The sequence below is a fragment of the Dermacentor andersoni genome, chromosome 1, assembly GCF_023375885.2.
Source record: "Dermacentor andersoni chromosome 1, qqDerAnde1_hic_scaffold, whole genome shotgun sequence".
In the NCBI taxonomy this organism is placed as follows: Eukaryota; Metazoa; Arthropoda; class Arachnida; order Ixodida; family Ixodidae; genus Dermacentor; species Dermacentor andersoni.
The window spans coordinates 39,042,722-39,061,326 of NC_092814.1; the positions used below are offsets into that span (position 1 = coordinate 39,042,722).

General features: G+C 44.3%; 1 protein-coding gene across 2 annotated transcripts in view; it reads left to right on the forward strand.

The window, feature by feature from the left end:
* Positions 1–18,457, forward strand: part of LOC126545260 (uncharacterized) — a 165,286-nt gene extending 146,829 nt beyond the window's left edge. The window contains exons 9-11 of one of the 2 annotated variants that reach the window (XM_050193036.3): positions 7,126–7,292; positions 7,640–7,800; positions 15,044–18,457. In XM_050193036.3, coding sequence (XP_050048993.1) covers positions 7,126–7,292; positions 7,640–7,800; positions 15,044–15,106 — 391 coding nt within the window. In that variant the 3' untranslated portion in view covers positions 15,107–18,457. The remainder of the gene's footprint in view (positions 1–7,125; positions 7,293–7,639; positions 7,801–15,043) is intronic. The other variant, XM_050193037.3, reaches the window with a different exon arrangement.
* Positions 18,458–18,605: the final 148 nt, after the last annotated feature.

An 18,605-nucleotide genomic window follows, 5' to 3' on the forward strand; every position in this document is an offset into this window, starting at 1 on the left:
ATAATTGGTCAACTTAACACATGTAATCGTTATAATAGTGTAATAGTACATGATTGGTTGTGTTAGAAAAATGAAAGAAGATACTTCTGACTGGGATTCGAACCATGGACTGCAGTGTACATAAGCATTCTTTGGTGAGTGCCCCAGCAAAATCTGTCCCTGCCGTTATGCCTTATATCTGCAAAATAAATGCATAATTGGTCAAGTTAACACATGTAATTGTTATACAGTCAAACCCGCTTATAATCATATCATTTTTAACACTATATCGGTTATAACAATGAGAAGCTGCTGCACTGTCAACTTTTGTGTTTTCTATGGTGAAATAACTCACTTACTACAATGCTCCCATGTCACATTATTGGTTATAATGAAGTCTGGCTGCTAGGTATCCGTGCTGAAAGGTAATGGAATGTGAAATTCTTGAAAGGAAAATGTTCACCAAGGATTACGATGTTCCTTAATGTAAAATTTGAGCGTAGCTCTATACGTGTTTTCGTTTTGCGATTTGTTGGCTGGTGCGGACAAACTTTCTTGTGCGGCACATTGCAAATGGAGCGAAATGTGGCATGAATGCCTCGCTAATTGAGAGATTGCAAGAGGCAGCGCGTGGGTGACCCGGTGAGCCGGTGCGTGTAGCTGCCGCAGAAAGACCTCCGCTCATGCAGTGCTTCGTTTCCATATATAGCGTCATCACCGATGGCGTCATCGGTGAACAAATGATGCATGCTCCTCTGGCACGATCTCATACCCATCGTCGCTATAGAGCCGTCTTGCGTGGCACTATGCTTTTCTTCTCACACTTTCGCCATGCCCTCCTCCTCCTTGCACTCTTTGCTATCGCTGTCTTTCATCTCCCGCTGCGCTCTGCGTTTGATCTGTCACCCTTCACTGTGCTCATTCGCTTAGTTAAGGGGGACGCCGCCACTCGCTGCAGGAACGGGCGCCTAAACGCTGCGCTCTAAAAAGAAGGGAATGCAAGCCATTGCACCTTCCCCACCACCCCAATGGCCTCCGCGCACTCATACAATAGACCTGTCTTCCAGCCTTCTACGCTCTTCGGCCTCGCGCGCCTCTCTCCCATCGTTCTCCCACCCCTGTGAACACAATTGGGCTGCGCCCATAGCTATATGCTGTGCCACCTTCTGAAACACAAATGGGCCAACTGCGCTGACAGTGCTGTTCTCGGATTGTTCACTGGCCCGCTGGCCCCTCATTTTGCGCAGTTCTGCCATCGCAGTAAGTCACTTATACTCTTTGTTGGTTGCGCCGAAGTCGTACCTGGCAATGTGGTTTCTCTGCCTCGTTCGACTTGCTGCCAAGACGCAAGATGGTTGATCCGCCCACTGATCATCGGCAGTGCATGACGTTGCCGGTGAGAAGAAAGTGCACTGCTATAGATTTGGAAACAAAGTGCAGTATAGTGAAGAACTACAAAGACTGAAAAAGCGTGCTACTTGGTGAAGAAGTATGGACTATTGCAACCGACAGTGTTCACAATAATCTGCGTGGCAGACAAGTTCGACAAAGAAAGCTGATAGGTAGACAGTGGGCACAAATGCGTTCAAAAAGGTGCCTATAAGGAGGTAGAAGAGGGCCTCTACAAGTGGTTTCTCGGTGCACGTGCCATGAACTTCCCCATCACTGGGTCGATTCTGGCCGCAAAGGCGAAGTAGTTAGCCCTTCTCATCAACTGTGTGAACTTTCAGCCAGGTGGCGGCTGGGTACAGTGCTTCAAAGAAAGGCACGGCATTGTTTACAAAGCCGTCACTGGTGAAGAAGCTTCGCTTGACTGTGAGGCAGAAGTGGGCAGAGGAAATGCTGCTCCGCATCCTTGACAACTACGTTGGCGGCGAAACAGGACTGGTGACGAAACAGGACTGTTCTTCCAGATGTTACCGTCCAAGATGCATGCACTTAAAGGAGACACATGTAAGGGCTGCAAGAACAGCAAGCTGCAGCTCGCTGCTTTTTGCGTCAGCATGGACGGGAGTGACAAGTGCCCTGCATTTGTCATTGGGAAATAAAAAAATCCCTACTGCTTCCATGGTGCTGCCAGGATACCGGTGCACTACCGTCACAACCACAAGACATGGATGACGCAATAACTTTTTCGGGAGTAGCTCTTGGAGTTCGATCAATGTATAGAGTAATCTAAGGAAAGTGGCATTCATCCTTGATAATTGTAATGCCCACTACTCTATGCCTAAGCTCTCAAGTGTGGAAGTTTTTTTCCTGCCACCGAACAAGACTGCAAGCTTGCCGCTCACGGATGCCAGAGTGATTGTCAATTTTCATGTATCGTCGCTGTGCCCTGAACAAGTTTGATTGACATGGCCATTGACACTTGTTGGCACATGACAATTGTTGGCGTTGTTGCATGGTCCGAAGTAAGCGCTTCTATGATGCGGAACTGCTTTAGGAAAGTGTGCCTTGTCTGAGGCAGCAATGACTTGTACGAAGCCTGCAAAGCTCCCTCCGATGAAGTGGGATGCCTGAACTTTGGTCCACAGTCAATGAGGGTGTTTTCGGACTTGGAAGTTTCTACATGCAAATGACGCATTAGAAAAATCAGAAGTTCTAACCCATGAGGCAATCGTTGCGAATATGCTTGCATTGAATAGCGACAATGAGATTGATTACTACAGCAGAGATGATGCGGTAGGGCAGGCTGCCTCAACGTTGTCCTCACAGAAGGCCCTGCAGATGATTCAGTCCCTCCGGGGCCTCGTTTTCATCAGGGACCTTCCGCTGCACTACGTGGAGCACCTTGGGTGCCTTGGAGAAGGATGCCGACAAGCTTCGCTTAAAGCAGGCAAGGCTGATGGACATGGGGTTTTCTTGTGCAAGCCAGTGAGAAGTACATGGCAAGTTGAGTGTGGCGATCTCACCCCAGTGTTTCTTCTGGATTTCTCAAGCTGAGAGGCTGTTGCGGCAACTGTCTCGCATTTTTTAAAAGGCCCCTTTATGGGTCACCAAAGCGATGCCGCGGTGGAGCTCGCATGTCACTTGCCGTCCGTAATCCCTTCTTTGCAGTTGTTATAGCAGTGCACTTCTTGAACACCAACAGCCGCGGCTTGTTGCACACGATTAGAGCATGCAGGAAGCAGAGTTAAACAGTTAGCACAATCAGCAGCTGGATAGAGGAAAGTGGTGGTGAGGGGCACTGGCCTCCCCACCATTATAGCTTTCTCACAACACCTCTGCCATTATTTTGCTCTTTTTCACACAACCCAATTATAACAATTATCAGTTGTAACAATGGAATTTTTGTGGCGCTTGAATATTGTTATAAGTGGGTTTGACTGTAATAATATAGTAGTAGATGATTGGTAGCATTAGAAATAATAATAAAAAAAATCTAGTTGTGTCACTGTCACCATGTCAAGGTTGTGACAAAAAGGGGGGGGGGGAAAGCTGTGGTGGCCAAAAACAGGTTGTGACGGCGTTTCGGCCCAGTTGCTATGATATATAACTGCAAAATAAATGCATAAAAGTAACCCAAGTAATCATTATAATACTGTAATAGTAGATGATCATTAGCGATGTGTAGACATGCATAGGCTAGCTAAATAAGCAAGCCAAAGTGAAGTAGCAGCCGAGCCAAAGAATGCCTATGCATTAGTAGACAATTCTCAGAATTTCTGTAGCTATGTCTTTACACCAGGCTGACTGCCTGCGCACAGCTTTTATCATCTCATCTCATCTTGTGAAGGTCATGGATGCATCAGCAGGCCACCGCAGTGAGTGGTGGTATGTCAGGACAGCATCTAGAATAACGTGGGCAGTGCTTTTGGTGCTGACTGGGCACCTTGTTCCGTAATCAAAGCGAGAAAAAGGTACCTTTTCGCCCATACATAAACGGATCACATATTTAAAATTGCGTAAGTTGTTCTAGCCTCCTACGGAACCATTCTGCAATACTGACATTGTGACATGGGCCTTGAAAGCAGTAACTGAATGGTTAATTAACGAATTTTAGTTACTTGGTAAATGGGCTGTGACGCCTACTTGCCCACCAAGTGTCTGCTGCACTGAGGGAACGAGTAGTAAAAAAAGCATCCTAGCATCGGTTAAATTTTATTTTAAAAATATGTTTTCATTAAAATATATCACCTGATGTTTGTTGCACTCTGTCTTTCCGTAAGTTTATGCTTGCAGATGATGTTTTAAAAGGACACCAAGTCAAGCATTGAACCAATATAATATGTTAGATGACCCTTCCATAAAACATTTTTGTAGATGGGTAACTCAACTGCATAGCAAATTTCTATAGATTCAGCGTCACAGTTATTTCACAATTCAAATAGCCTATGACAACTGGGGTTTCTTCATTGTGGTGTCCTAAACTGCACTGGCAAATATCGGAGTTTGTGCTCTGCACTGACAGAGTAATGTAAGATGTAAAATGAAATTGACCATTTACAATGAAATCACAGAAATTTGAACAGCAAAGCTGCGTGCAATTAAAAAATGGAAAACCTTTCCTGAATTCGAACCTCTAAAATTAACAGAAAGACTCACGCATGGCAGTATCGCCAATTTACAAGTGCCCATCTGTTAAACAAGTTATGCACCCTTACGGAGGAGTCATGCGGCAGGCATCTCACAGTAATGCATTGACTTATAAGGAAAGAGATAATAAAAGTCAGTTTTACCTACTCCTGCAACTCGAAACTCGTGCAAGTGCGGGCGTGAGCATGTGGCAGTAAACTAGGCGAAGCAGGAATACTCCTTAATTACCACGATGGCATCTATTATAGAGCTAATTGAAAGAACAGTTCTGGCAGAAGTCAAGGAAGGACAGCACAATAAATTTTTTTTAGAAGTCTGAAGGTTGCAACACCTCGAACGTTGAAGTGATGCTCGAAGTGATGCTCGAAGTGATGCTCGAAGTGATGCTCGAAGTGATGCTAGGTAGCGCTTCACTCGGGAACGGCAGGTTGTTCCAAATGTTCGATCCTCTCTGTGCATATGTGGTGATGACTCTTCAGGGATTAAGTAAATTGTCTGTGTCCTAATGGAGACTATTGTTCATGCTAACTGTTCGTGAAAGTTACTGGGAAAATCACTAACTTTGGGCTGTCAGATAACAAAAGCCCCGATTTCTCCCCGTTTTTCTCTTTAATAATAATACAAGATCTTCACCCAACCCCCATTTACCTCGAATACTAAAAAAAAAAAAAAAAAAAAAAAAAAAAAAAAAAAAAAAAAAAAAAAAAAACATAGAAGCTATAAATGAGACCCTACTCAAGGGATCAGCTTTTGCATGCTGCTTAGAGTTACATGTATGTTGGTTTGAAAATTTGAAAACGAGAAAATAGTGATCGGCTTATTTTTCAGTTTTTCCAAGGCTTTTTACTTGGTGAATCACAACGTTTCGCTGGATAAGTTGAACATTTATGGTATACGTGGGTGTGGGTTAGATTTATTGCGGTCATATTTATCCCGTTGGTGACAAGTTGTGCAAATTAATAACTCGTGATCACAAGTTTTTCCACTGCTTTGTGGTGTCCCACAAGGCAGCATGTTGGGACCCTTGCTATATATAAATGACATTGTTAAGATTAATCAGAACGCCAAATTTATTATACACGCAGATGACACTAGCATATTTTTTTCTGGTAGTAACATTGATCACCTTATCTCTAATTGTAATGATACTATAGTTCAGCTACAACAGTGTTCCTCATATAACTCTATGAAGATCAATGAAAATAAAACAAAACCAGTTATCTTTCGGGCCAAAATAAAGCCAGTCCCTCCCCATGCAGATATTAATTCAACTCTCGTTCTGTTGCTATTGTTGACCATTTAAAATGCCTTGGTGTTACATTTACTGCATACATGTCCTGGGAATCTCATGTGAACTTACTATTGATAAATCTAGCTCGAATAAGTAGAATAATTTGTCGTCTCAGATGCATTCTTTCTGCAAAACTTAAAGTACTGATTTATAATTCTTTTCTATTCATATGTTAACTACTGCTAACTTGTTTGGGGTACGACTACATTCTCCAACCTACAAAAAATTTACGTTATGCAGAAATGATACCTACGCCGTGTGTACCAATGCTGGTTATAATGCGACAACTGCAGATTTTTTCCATAGAACGCATGTTATCACGGCACACAAACTATACGACTATTGTTTGAGTACTACGTTTAAATATGAAGTGAGATATAATGTAAACAGCCTGGGTACACTGGCACATTTAGAAAAAAATTAGCATTATGCTACCAGACATGGTGAATATTGGAATGCTGTTGCACCCTGTTTGAACTTTGGCATGGAATGCCTATGTTATTCTTTGCCCTCACTGTTAAACCATTATCAATCTGTTAATTTTTATTTATTGATCTGTTCCACTGCTAAACTTAGACCTATGTTTGAAGAAGAAAACTGATTTTACTTATCCTGGCATTTATTTCGTACCATTGTGTTTTACTTTTGTTCTGCGCCGATGAAATGTTTGCATTTGTTTATTGCATGTGCATTTTTTTTTTTTTCATTGCTGTTGCCCAAACTCCGCTCATTACATGGGACTGTGGACTTGTCAAGCTGCCTACTGGCAGCTTTTTTTCCGCTGTTCTCCATCTGTAATGTACATGGTGGAAATAAAGATTTGATTTGCGTATACCTACATATAGCTTTCTGGGTGCCAAAAAAAAAAAAAAATTCTACATCAAATCAAGTTTCATTTGAAGTTCTTTTTTTCTACCATTAGGCATGCTATGCAAGTATGGTAAGACAGCTTGCTACAGAAAGTGTATACTGCTTATTTCTTAACCTGTATTACAGGCTGTTCACACATTGAGAACATGGGCTTTCAGTAACTCGATGTCACTTAGTGTGCCTACTTGTGAATGCTGAGTGTGGCACAGTGCCCACACATTTTCTTGTTGGCCATGCTAAGGCTCAGAACAATTGCAGAGTATAGGGGTAGGGGAGTAAGTGTCCTTTTACAGCTGTTGTGCACATGTACATTGTCTGCCCGTGACGATGTGTTTAGCATGCCTTGTGCCACTTTGTGTCTTTTGTGGTCATAGGTGTGCTGCATGCACATACCCTGGAGACATTCCCAACTGTGCTGATACTGTTGAGGTGCATGTTCACTGATGCAGCTGGTGGCCTTATGATGGTTCTAGTGCCATGCTGTCCAACAACCCAATGCCAGCGTATGCACCTGAAATGGCAAGTGCCGAGTCGCCAGCAGCTGAGAACTATGAAGCCCTGTTGAGCTTGGCCGAGAGGCTGGGAGAAGCCAAGCCACGTGGCTTGCCAAGAGCAGGTATGTTCTGAGTCATTTTCATTGTGTTGTTTAAAGCTAAATGTCAAGGCCTGGCTTTCATGGGGCATGGTGCAGTGTGGTTTAGTTGTCAGCTATAAAAGTAAAAGCATTGTAATGGAGGCTGGACAGAATAGCCAGACAGCATTAGCTTTGCATTCCAAAGGAAACAATGCATCAGTGTTCAGCCTTGGTGGTTGTTGTAGCTTCGACGCATTGCGTCGAAACCGAAACCAGGAGTTAACACAGGATACCACAGTGGTATTTTTGCTATATAGTCATGCTGTGTATCCTTTACAATCTTTAATTGCTTTCTGGTGTTATGATAGATTGTACTGTTCTCTGTGCAGAGATTGAGCAACTGCTGTCGTACCGCTTCAATCCTGAGACGCACGAATCTGAGCAGACATCATGTGTGGTATGCATGTGCGACTTTGAGGCCCGACAGGTCCTGCGTGTGCTTCCTTGTGGGCACGAATTCCATGCTCGATGCGTTGACAAGTGGCTCAAGGTGGGTGCAGTATGTCATGACAGAGTGCATTGCGATATGCTGGGAATATTTATCAGGTCACACCATAACTTTTCATTGCCATGCTTAAACTCCTCCTTTTGAATTTCTCTGATATATGTTTGTAATGCTTTACCCCTCTTCATTGTGACCCTATAAACATGCAAAACAGGAACATAGCATATGAAGCAAGAGCTCTTGCAGCATCAACTTTTACTGGAGGAAGTTATATAAAATCCAGCATAGTAGGTGTAAGCTTTTGTAGATTAGTCTTTGGCCGTTATATTTACTTCGTAAGGAGCGTTGCTGGTTTAACTGTTACACAGCTAAACCCTTTCATGGCACCAACCTAAAAGAAAGTTTGGTTTGCTTTTAGTCTTTTTTTTAATTGTTTAGATACAATGAACTTTATAATTCCAATTAAATTAAGTGGTAACTTAAAGTGATAATTAAATGGACTTAAGTGGTAATTAAATTGGCAACTTAAATTAAGTAAAATCTCATTATAACGAAGCTTAAGGAACAATTGAAAGTACTGTGTTTTATCCATTACCTTATTGTAACAGTTGTCTGCTCTCACAGTCAACATTGCCTAGAAGGGGGGTGGGGCTGTTGTGTTATTGCAGGGTAAGTCACAGCTGTGCTAAAGCCCGCAGTATGCCACTAAAACGGCCGCATATGATTGAGATTTCGTCATCAAAATGACTGCTCTCTCTAATGCAGCTGTCAACGCTACTCCATCCTCACCATTGTTGCGTGTCTTGATCCTTTTGTTAGCATGCTGCCAGAACATGGCAAGCCTGTGGCTTCGTACGCTTGCCACTCTACGCGATTAGACACTTGTGCTCAACAACAAAAAGAGGTTTCCTGATGCTGGCATCCAGTGACGAGTGTTGCAAAAGCTTGAAAAGCATGAGCTCCATTGGCTGCATTGTGCAGGCTTGCTGAATGGATACAGTGGGGCTCGCACATTTAAGTGGTCGTTAAAAGGTGCGTGTGAAAATATTACGAAAGCTCTGGAAGACTGCCTTTAGACTGTAATATAATGAGTGTCCCTTGCAAAACATGTGGGACATTGTGGCACTCTTAGAAGCTTCTATGCAGCCATAGTAGCTGTAGGTGGTGGTGAAATGTAGAAATTCTTATGGTACTTGAAGTTTTTGTATGCAAAGCTTTAAGTACCTTTGGTGGTTGAAAGTAACCCATTGCTGCATGGTTTATCACAGGGTTTTTCAATCTTTTTGGCCTTGGGGAACCCAATCGGCCTTCCAAGAGTGCTGTGGAACCTCTCCCCTCTTTCCAACGATGTGCTTATGCACAGGCTCGTATAAGTGTTGCTATGAATCAAGTGAATGGCTACACGCAGTATATTATTCAATGGGCACAAAAAAAAAAAAATAACAAATTACTGGATCATTTAAACAAGGTATTCAATGTGTGGCTCCTCAACACTGTCTGCCAGATGGCCCATAATGCCTGCATTATGTTGTGTTTGCAGTTCGAAAATGCATTGAGTGAAGTTCCTGTGGATTGAGGTTTGTGTGTTTTAAAAGTAAAAATAATTGTACATGACTTCATAACCATCTTATTGGCTATCATGTTGTGCCAGGAACATGTTTAAAACTTCACCAGAAATTCGGGCATCAGGTAAACATAGCTGCGTGATCACACGTGCGAATGCTGAGTAGCATCCAGGAAGGGGGATAAGGGCGAAGTAGCACTGCCGCCGTGTCTGCGTGTGGCCTCTGGTGTTGGCGATTCGGAGTGTTATTTTTGATCTCACATGTCCATTGCTTTTGATAAACTTGTGATTGTGCATAACAAGCTATTTTCTTGCACATTGCTCTGCGCTCTGTGATGCAGCGCACGCAGACCATGCGGCTAGCTATTGCTATAAGCACCGTGCATCATAAATGGCATCTTGACAAACAAAATGTCGGGCACGCGAAAGATTTTTTGCATGCAGATGTCACAAGGGACTTTTTTGTGGAATAGATTTCGAAATATTAATCGCCACACTAAGCCTAAATGCTTATGTCACCTGGCTTGTTGCGGTGCTTCTTATGTGCATTGAAATGCCTGTAGCACATTTTTATTCCAGTTAAAGTAGAAATTGAAGCAGTGTAGTATCGAACCAGCCTGTATCGAAACTGTGCCATGCCGACAGTGACATGCTAAACTGCAAATCACACATTAACATGCCCCACATGCCCGTTACAATACAGTAAAACCTTGTTAATTCGGATTTCACGGGTCTAAAAGAAATGTCCAAATTAACCAAATGTCGAATTATTGAGGGTATCAAGAAAACAATAAACAGATGCTTACTATGTCAACATGCCCTTATTTACTGAATAAATCGGCAAATCCTGTTTCTATTTTGCACAAAAGCAGTACGGAAGCTGCAATTCTCATCGTCTTGTGACTGATTAGCGCTCGCTGTGGCAAAGGCCTCACGATTGATTTCCTTGGCAGCACGGCCGCAGTACTCGTCTTCATCTGAGACCCGCTTTTTTCTAAAGCGCGCATATCTTGATTACATTTAGGGGTGTGCAAATATTCTAATATTGTTGAATATTACATTATTAATGTTCGTATTCGATTCGAAAACTAACTATTCAAATATTCGAAATAAATCGAATATATTGTTGCCTGTGCGGGAGCCCATGTGGTTCTTAGCGTTTATTTCTATCTGATCTAAGAAAGTGTGCGTCATTTCGTGCTGAATTTTGTGATAATTTCAGGCTGCTGGTGAAATTTCACCTGTAAAATATGCTTAGCCACTTTACATGTGAGCTGTGCAGGAAAGCCAGCCTCTCAGTAACAAGGGGGACTGGTTTGCGAACGAGGGTGCACTCTTTTTTGCAGGTTCCAACCCCAATCGTGAACTTACTGCTTGACAGCAAATGCTATGAGTGACAGGTGGTACAGGGTCAAATTCCTTTGGGTTTACGGGAAATTGATGTGGTATAATAAGGCACAGGTTGGTGAGAACAGACAACTAGTGGAAAAAACTGAATCTTCCAAGTACTCAATCTTTTAGTATGACTGCTTACTAGTTAAATTTTTTTACTGATGACAATGTAATTCCATTGTTCCAACATGTTAAAATAAACGAACTTACTAATAAGTGCATGTGCATATCATTATTCGATTCATACTTGAAAATTTTGATATTCGCACACTCCTAATTATTTTTCACCAGTGTCGCCACCCATCGTGATGCAAACAGTGCTCTTCATCCTCACCAGCTTTGCACTGAGCAAAAACGAAGTTACTGTTTGCTGCAACCGCTGCGGACGAAATCGCGGCTGCTGCAATTATGGACGGCGACCTTGCGGTTCTGAAGGCACGCGGCCGATGCGAAACTACCATTTGTTGCAATTGCGCATGCAACCGCGGTTGCTATCGCCGCAATCACGGATGGCCACTTTGCAGTTATGAAGGCACGCGGCCGACGCACGTACCTAGTAAAAACGAAATCACTGATCACCGCAGCCGCTGCGGACGAAACCGCGGCCGCTGTCGACGCAATCGTGGATGGCGACTACGCAGTCCTGAATGCACGCCGCCATCCCAGTGCTATGCGTGGCGGTAAATGCAAGAATAAAGGCTTTAAAGGCGCAAATAGGCATACAGCATTTTGACATTGCTGTCATTCACATACAATTTCCACTGATGACTATGGCGATGCGAACTCCGCTGTTTGATTTCGGTGGATGCTAACGCCGTTTTCGCTCGTTTGTGTTTTGTCTACAAATGGAATGCAGGTGATTCTGGATATAGTAAACTCGAAGGGGATTGTGAAATCATTTGATATATTGATCTTTTGAAGTATAAATTATGTCTACTTGAAGTTTATCTGAGATTTCCGCACATCTCTGACAGTTTCCCGAGATTTGCCTCACCAATTGATGCAGAGGCGCAGTGTTCCATCCTTCTTATTCACTAAGACCACACGAGGTGCCCACGGACTTTTCAATGATATCTTCGCGCAGCATTTCGTTGACTTGTTGCCTTATAGCTTCTCATTCTCACGTCGACACTTGTTAAGGGCTCTGGCGGAGTGGTCGAATGGATTCTTTGGTTATTATGCGATGCTTTGCAACTGGTGTTTGCCTAATTTTCAATGACATTGAAAAGCAGTCTTTGTATCGTCGAAGAAGACTTTCGAGCTGTTGTTCTTTACTTGTGGGGAGGCTTGGATTTATGTCGAAGACCAGTTCGGGAACTATGGCCGTTGAGGTGGATTCGTCAGAATCCGAGAGGAAAAACACATTGCTGGTTTCCACAATTTTCTCGAGGTATGCGATCGTCATGCCCTTGTTGATGTGCTTGAATTTATGGCTGAAGTTGGTCAGCATCACTTTCGCTTTTCTTCCATGCAGTCAGGCGACCCCTCTTGCGATGCAAGTTTACCGATCAAGCAGTAGACGTTGATTGCCCTCGATGACACCTTTTACGTCTGCAGGTGTTTCGGTACCGATGGAAATGACAATGCTGGAGTGAGACGAAGTGCTTACTTGATCTTTAAGCACACTCAAGGCGTGGTGACTACGGGAGCTCTCCAGCGGTATCGCTTGATCTTTGGACAGCATTATCGACTTCGACTTCAAGTCGATGATTCCACTGTGTTGGTTCAGGAAGCCCATGCTGAGAATGATGTCTCGTGAACACTGTTGGAGTGTAATGAAGGTGGCAGGGTAGGTCAGGTCATGAAAGGTAATTCTTGCCATGCAGGTTCCAGTCGGCATTATTACGTGTCCTCCAGTAGTCCAAATTTTCGGGCCTTCCTATGCAGTTGTAACTTTCTTCAACTGGGCGGCGATGGGTCCACTCATGATTGAGTAGTCGGCTCCTGTGTCCACTAAGGCGGTGACAGCGTGGCCGTCAAGAAGCACGTTGAGGTCGGTGGTTCTTTGTCTTGCGTTGCAGTTAGGTCTCGGCGTTAGATCACAGCTGCATCATGTTGACCTGTGGCTGGAATGTCACATTGTTGGGTCTTTGCTTCTAGGCTTCGTTGGGGTGGCGGTGTTTCGTTGACATGTTGTCGAGGTAGTCCTTTCGCCGTCTTCGATGGCAGCGGAAAACTTTCGTCAGTTCAACAAACAGCAACCGCACCTAGATCGGTTGCTGCTTTTAGTTTTCCAGATATGGGCTTGCAGACTGGCCTCCGGGCTGGGCCTGTGTATGGTTGGCGTGGGGTGGGGGGGGCAAGTAGTGGCCTGGTGACAACAAACGTGATGGTCGTTGAGAGCTCCATTGAGTGGCGGTGAGGTATTCAACGATGCCACGAGGTCACTCCCCAAGCTGTGGACGCAGCGTGTTGACTGCAAACCCTCGCAGTCCCAAGTCGCGGTATGGGCATTGGCAGTATACATGGCCAGCTTCTCTGCAGTGGTAGCAGAGCGAGTGGTGGTCAGGGGCGCGCCAAATGTCTTTTCTTTCTCGGTGCGTTTCGCTGGCTGACAGGTAGGTGGGGTGGTGGCAGTGGCTGCGCCTGGCGACGGAATCGCGGCGTCATGGGGCCCTGGTGTGGGCGCGAAGGGGGAATCTGGCAGCAGGTGACGGCGATGTATGTCAACACATCGAGCTGTGGCAATGGCGGTTGCACTTCAGTAACCCCAAGTCATTGCTGAACCTCTTCTTTGGCAATGTCGGTGATTGAGGCCACTAGAGGCTGCGACCTTGGAAAGAGCTGCAGTTCGTCACTAACGACTGCTCTGATGGTCTCTCGCAGCTTGTCGTGGTTGAGCGCTTGAACATCGGTGTAGTTTGTGGTCGGCGTTCGGCGGTTATATTGCTTTGTCCGCTTATCGAGTGTCTTCTTAATGGTTGTGGCCTCAGACACAAATTCAGCAACAGTCTTGCGTGGGTTGCATATCCACCGAAGAGCTCTTGCTTGACACCCCTCATCAAGAAGAACTGTTTTCTCTTCTCGCATATCGAGGTCGGCATGTCTGAACAGGTGTGTCATCTCCTCCATGAAAATCGCGATGTTCTCATTGGGTAATTGTACTCTGACTTCTAGCATAGCTACGGCCCTTTCCTTGCGCACGACCCTCATAAAGGTCTGCAAGACCCAGGTTTCTGGGCCTTCAGCCAATGATCCATGGGAGGTTGGTGGCTCCTGAGGTAGTTGCAGTAGGGACAGCCATCGGGGTTGTTGACTTGGCCTTAATACCTGTGGTTTTCTTGGGAAAAGGTCCGTACTCTAGTAGCAGTCCTTGCAGCCTACGGCTAGCACGCTGGTCCTTGGCGATGTTGATGTCTTCAGGTGTCAGACTTGGATCGCTGCTTTGCGAGGGCGTTCCGTATATAAACACACTAGCACCTCCACCAGGTGTCGCATGGTAGTGACGCTGAATAATACCGCAACACAACTGTGAATGACAAAACTAACCTTTTATTGGGCGAACTTGCGCCCACAAAAGCAAGTTACACTCAAAGCACAGCAATAGTGGCGAACACGATCAGCAATCGGCAAAATTTGATCAGCGGGTGAAGCATGTCAGCTTTTATACGCGAGTCATTGAAGGTTCCAGAGCAATAATCGATGTCGGCATGTCTTCCAGAAAGTACTACACAATACGCGTCGCGCATACAATCAGATTACACTAGCTTCGGTGACATCAGACAACGGGTAGAACCATCAATAACATGTGAGATACTTTCGATACATGCAGGTGCATTCTGCACCAAGAGATTATGTTTAACATTTGTTACCGGTGAACAGCTTTCACCTGTGAAATATAAACAAGTACGCATGTCAATATTACGTGTCCACACCTAATCAGTCTACTTTGCCACTTCTATCTTGCTCCATGAATATGAATGGTGTACAACATGGACACAAAAACTTAATATACAACAATGGTTAGACTTTCACAAGAGGGAAAGCTAAATTCTGAATTTTAAGTACAAACTGCTGAAGTTGTCCTACACTTACTTTGTGCTCCAATTAAAACTACACAGATTTCACAATATAAATGGTCTCTGAATACATTAATGTGTAATTTTTATTAAATGAATTTAATCAAGTTCATGTTGAAAACTTCGCATTTCACAGTGTGTTCACTGAAACATATTTCTATCTTGAACCATCTGAAAACACGTCTCAGATGGTATTTGCTCAAATTTTCCTTGAGTGTTTTCACCTCTGAGATAAGTGAGCCTTGTTCCAAAGATCTTTGTAATATTTTTCATGTGATGGTTCGAGCTTTATGATTGCTGTATTTTCTTCCAGAATAACCGCACATGCCCGATCTGCCGAGGCGACGCATCTGAAGGTGGACACAGCTCTGAATGAGCATGCATTCATGCTGCCTGCCAGGATGACGACCAGAAGTGGCACCACATCGTTCTTCTCCTTTTTCACTTTTTTTTCCTTGGGCGGGGACTTTGTTGAGTGTGGCTGTCGTCTTTGCATGCTCTGGAGTCTGTCAAGAGGTATCTGCAAAGCTGACAAAATGCTTGGTTGCGGAGCTTCAAAACCCTGTGTGCGCTCTTGGGAATTCTTCTGATCCTCTCTTTAATGTGTGTGACATTGCTTTGGGCCAATTTTATGTTCACCAAAATTGAGTTCTGGGATTGAAAGTACTGATTGGGGCTTCTTCTTTTTTTGTGCAATACAAGAGGTTCTTTATTCATTTGTGTGTATCTGTGTCTGCACTTGACCTTGTAGCATAAAATGGCTGTTGCTGTCTGACAGCTCTGCAACCAGGTTGCTTCACAGTGCAAAGATCAAGTGCGAATGTGCTCTCCGTTTCTTCTTTTTGCATGCGTGTAAGTGTGTCGGTAAAAAAAAAGCATGGTTGTCAATCCATGGTGCCAGGCAGCCGGTGAATGAATGAGCTGTGACCTCCTCATTTTGGGCGTTGCCTAGGATATTCCCTATGCCAAGGCTTAGTTGTTGCCCAGAAATGTGCCCAGTGTGCTGCTTACTAGGTTTGTCTCATATTACTGGAGGCCTTTCCTGTGACTCCTTTTGCAACCTGGCTGTTGCCTCTGCTATGAGAATTATTTTTTTTTTGTCCAGAGTTTGTGGCTTGCCTGGAGCCAAAGCCAGGTTGAAAACGAGTCAGAGGCTGGCCACAGTTGTCGCTCAACTGCTAGTGGTCCCTGTTGTGCTGAAGTTGGTGTGTGTTGCTCCAATGTGCTGGATGGAGTGTGACCCTCCCCCCTCTCCCTTCAAAGCTTGAGAAAGTACGCCAGCAAAGTGACTGAAACTAAAAGGAGCTGTGGTGCCGCTGCATGCTGTTCATATGATCTTCCACCATGGGCCTGCTGCACGTTGGCAGCCATCAGGAGGAGTGGGGGAAGCAGATGGTCCCATGTCGCCCTCTCATTCATGCCCACTGCACATATTTAAGAACCAGCATCTTCATTTGAGCACTTGCTTGCCTTAGGCTTTGCCCTTTAATGACGCTGTCCCCTGCAGCAGCTTGGCTTTTCCCCGCTTGGCAGCAGTGCTGATCATGCAGGAATTATGACTGTCCAGCTTGATTTTGTCTCTTGAAAATGTATTTATGTAATGCTATTCATTTGTCTAAGTCGTTTTTAAGGCTCATTGCTCACATTTGTCATGCTGCATTGCATTGTTGTGTTTGTTTCTTGTTGGTACAGTTGTCCAACGTTTTACACATGCCACTACACTTCCCACCACATATTGCCGTGTCTTAGTCAATCTTTGCGGCTTACTTTTTGCTGTTGCATTCTTTTAATCGATTATTATTATTTTTTTTTATTGGGCTGCATGCATTCAGTCGTTATGGACAGTTGTCCCACTTATTTTTTGTATTCGTTGTTCAGTTCAATTATTGTTCTTGCATGCATTGTTTGACAAAGGTGTTGTCGATAATCCTTTGGGGTGATAACCTGAACTGTACTGCAGTATTTGACATACCATAGCGACAGCCGTTCTGTTTCTCATGGACATAATGTGGGTGTCTCAGTTGCAAGTAGGGTTTTGCAATGCTGTTAGCTTTCCATTTGGGACGTGTCTGCATCTTTGCGCTGCACAATAATTGTTTGTGGCACACATTTTACTCAGGGGCAGTCACCCTCAAGTTATTTGTTACCTTCGCTGTGCTGTGCTTAGTTTCTTTTTTTTTTTTTTGTGTGTGTGTGCATGTGTGTGTGTGTGCGTGCGCTTGTATGTATAAAGGAAACCCGTCAGTTGAGCACCATCCAATTGCCAAATTTCTTGAGGCGGCTAAAGTGAAAAGTGCAAATTTTAGTGACATCATTCACCTCTACTCGGTTTGTCTGCTTATTGAGGCAGCAGTGTTTTCTTTCCTCCCTCCAATCATTCCAAGGCAGTGGCTCACTTCCCTGGCTTGGCACCTGTGCACTGAAGCCCACAGTCCAGCGTCGGACGGAGAAAAAGATATTTTCGAGCCTATTGCAGGGCAGCCGTGATGCAGTCCCCCTTGTTTTTACACTCGCTGCCCCTACGGCTTCCTCACCAGCAGTGCAATAAGTGTGCTCCACTTTTCTTTGCCAGCCCTGCCTAGACAGTTTGCCTGATCTCAGCCGAGTCTGCCTGTATATACATATGACACACCGCTAGGGAAGCCTGTCGTCCTCCTGCTGTTCACTGCAGTGCTGTTTTGCAGAATAGCTGTGGCTGCCTCTGCTAGCCTGCATTGCAGGGTGCTTGCTTGTGCATGTAGCCATTTCCATTGCTGGGCTGCACGGTTGTTTGTTTCGTGCACCCTCTTAGCATTGGTTTCTTTTATTTTATTTGATGGGCATTATATTTGCTGTTTTGTTACAAGTGGTACAAGGATGTCGAAAGCAAGCTACTGATGCAACAGAGCTTTGGCCACGATGGTTTAGAAGGCATTGTCAGAATGTCATTGGCTTGCTTGTGGTACTGCTAATTTGTTAATAATACTCTTTGGAAAGCACCAGTAGCTTTTGCTGCAGCAGGGATTCTGTTTATAGTGGTATTTGCTAGTGAAGGGACAGTTGTCAGCATCGGCAGAGCTGTCGACACTTTTGTACCACACCATTTGTGACTCGTAAATTAAAACACGTTCGGGAAAGAAGTGTGGTTTGCTCTGGAGACTTTTCTTTCTCTTTTTATCATAGGGGTATTTCTCCCTCTGAAGCTTGATACTTGCTCCATTTCTATGAGAAGGGTGACACAGAAAACACATTTTTTAAAGTTGTATCTTCCTCAAAGTAACTTGTGTAGTTCTGAGACTCCCTTGCAGTCTCTGGTGGCATTACGTGTAGCACGCATGTGGCCGATCTTGCACCAGCCCAGTTTTTTGCCTTTCCGTAGACGGCAGGAGTCTGGCCAAGTCGGCAGTGTTTGTGTGTGCACCAAAACACGCGCAGCTTACACATTTGTGACATTCCAGTGTGGAGATGTGCCCACTTTCTATGCAAAGTTTCTCTCTGGACTCTGCAGCACCAGTTGAGTTTCCGATTGTCCAAGTGGCTCCTTCGCTTTCTTACCAACTCTGGCTGTCACTTGCGAGTAATCCTTCCTGGATGGTCATGTTCGAATTCTAGTGCAAGTCCCAAAGTGCCAATAAAAATTCAGTACCACATGTGTGTGCATTTACATGTTTCAGGAGATGCTTGTTTTCATTTGACTGTTTTATTTCTTGTGTGTTTGTACAATAAAGCATTTTTAATCACTACACAACCTTTGGCTCCCTGTCTAGGTTTTCCTGCTTAACCAACAGCAGTGTACGGTACTGTAAAATTGTTTTCAGTGCAAATCGTCCATTTCTGCACAGGGAAATTTATGTAGCTTAAATGTTACCTCTGCAACTTCAGATGCGTTCTCGATG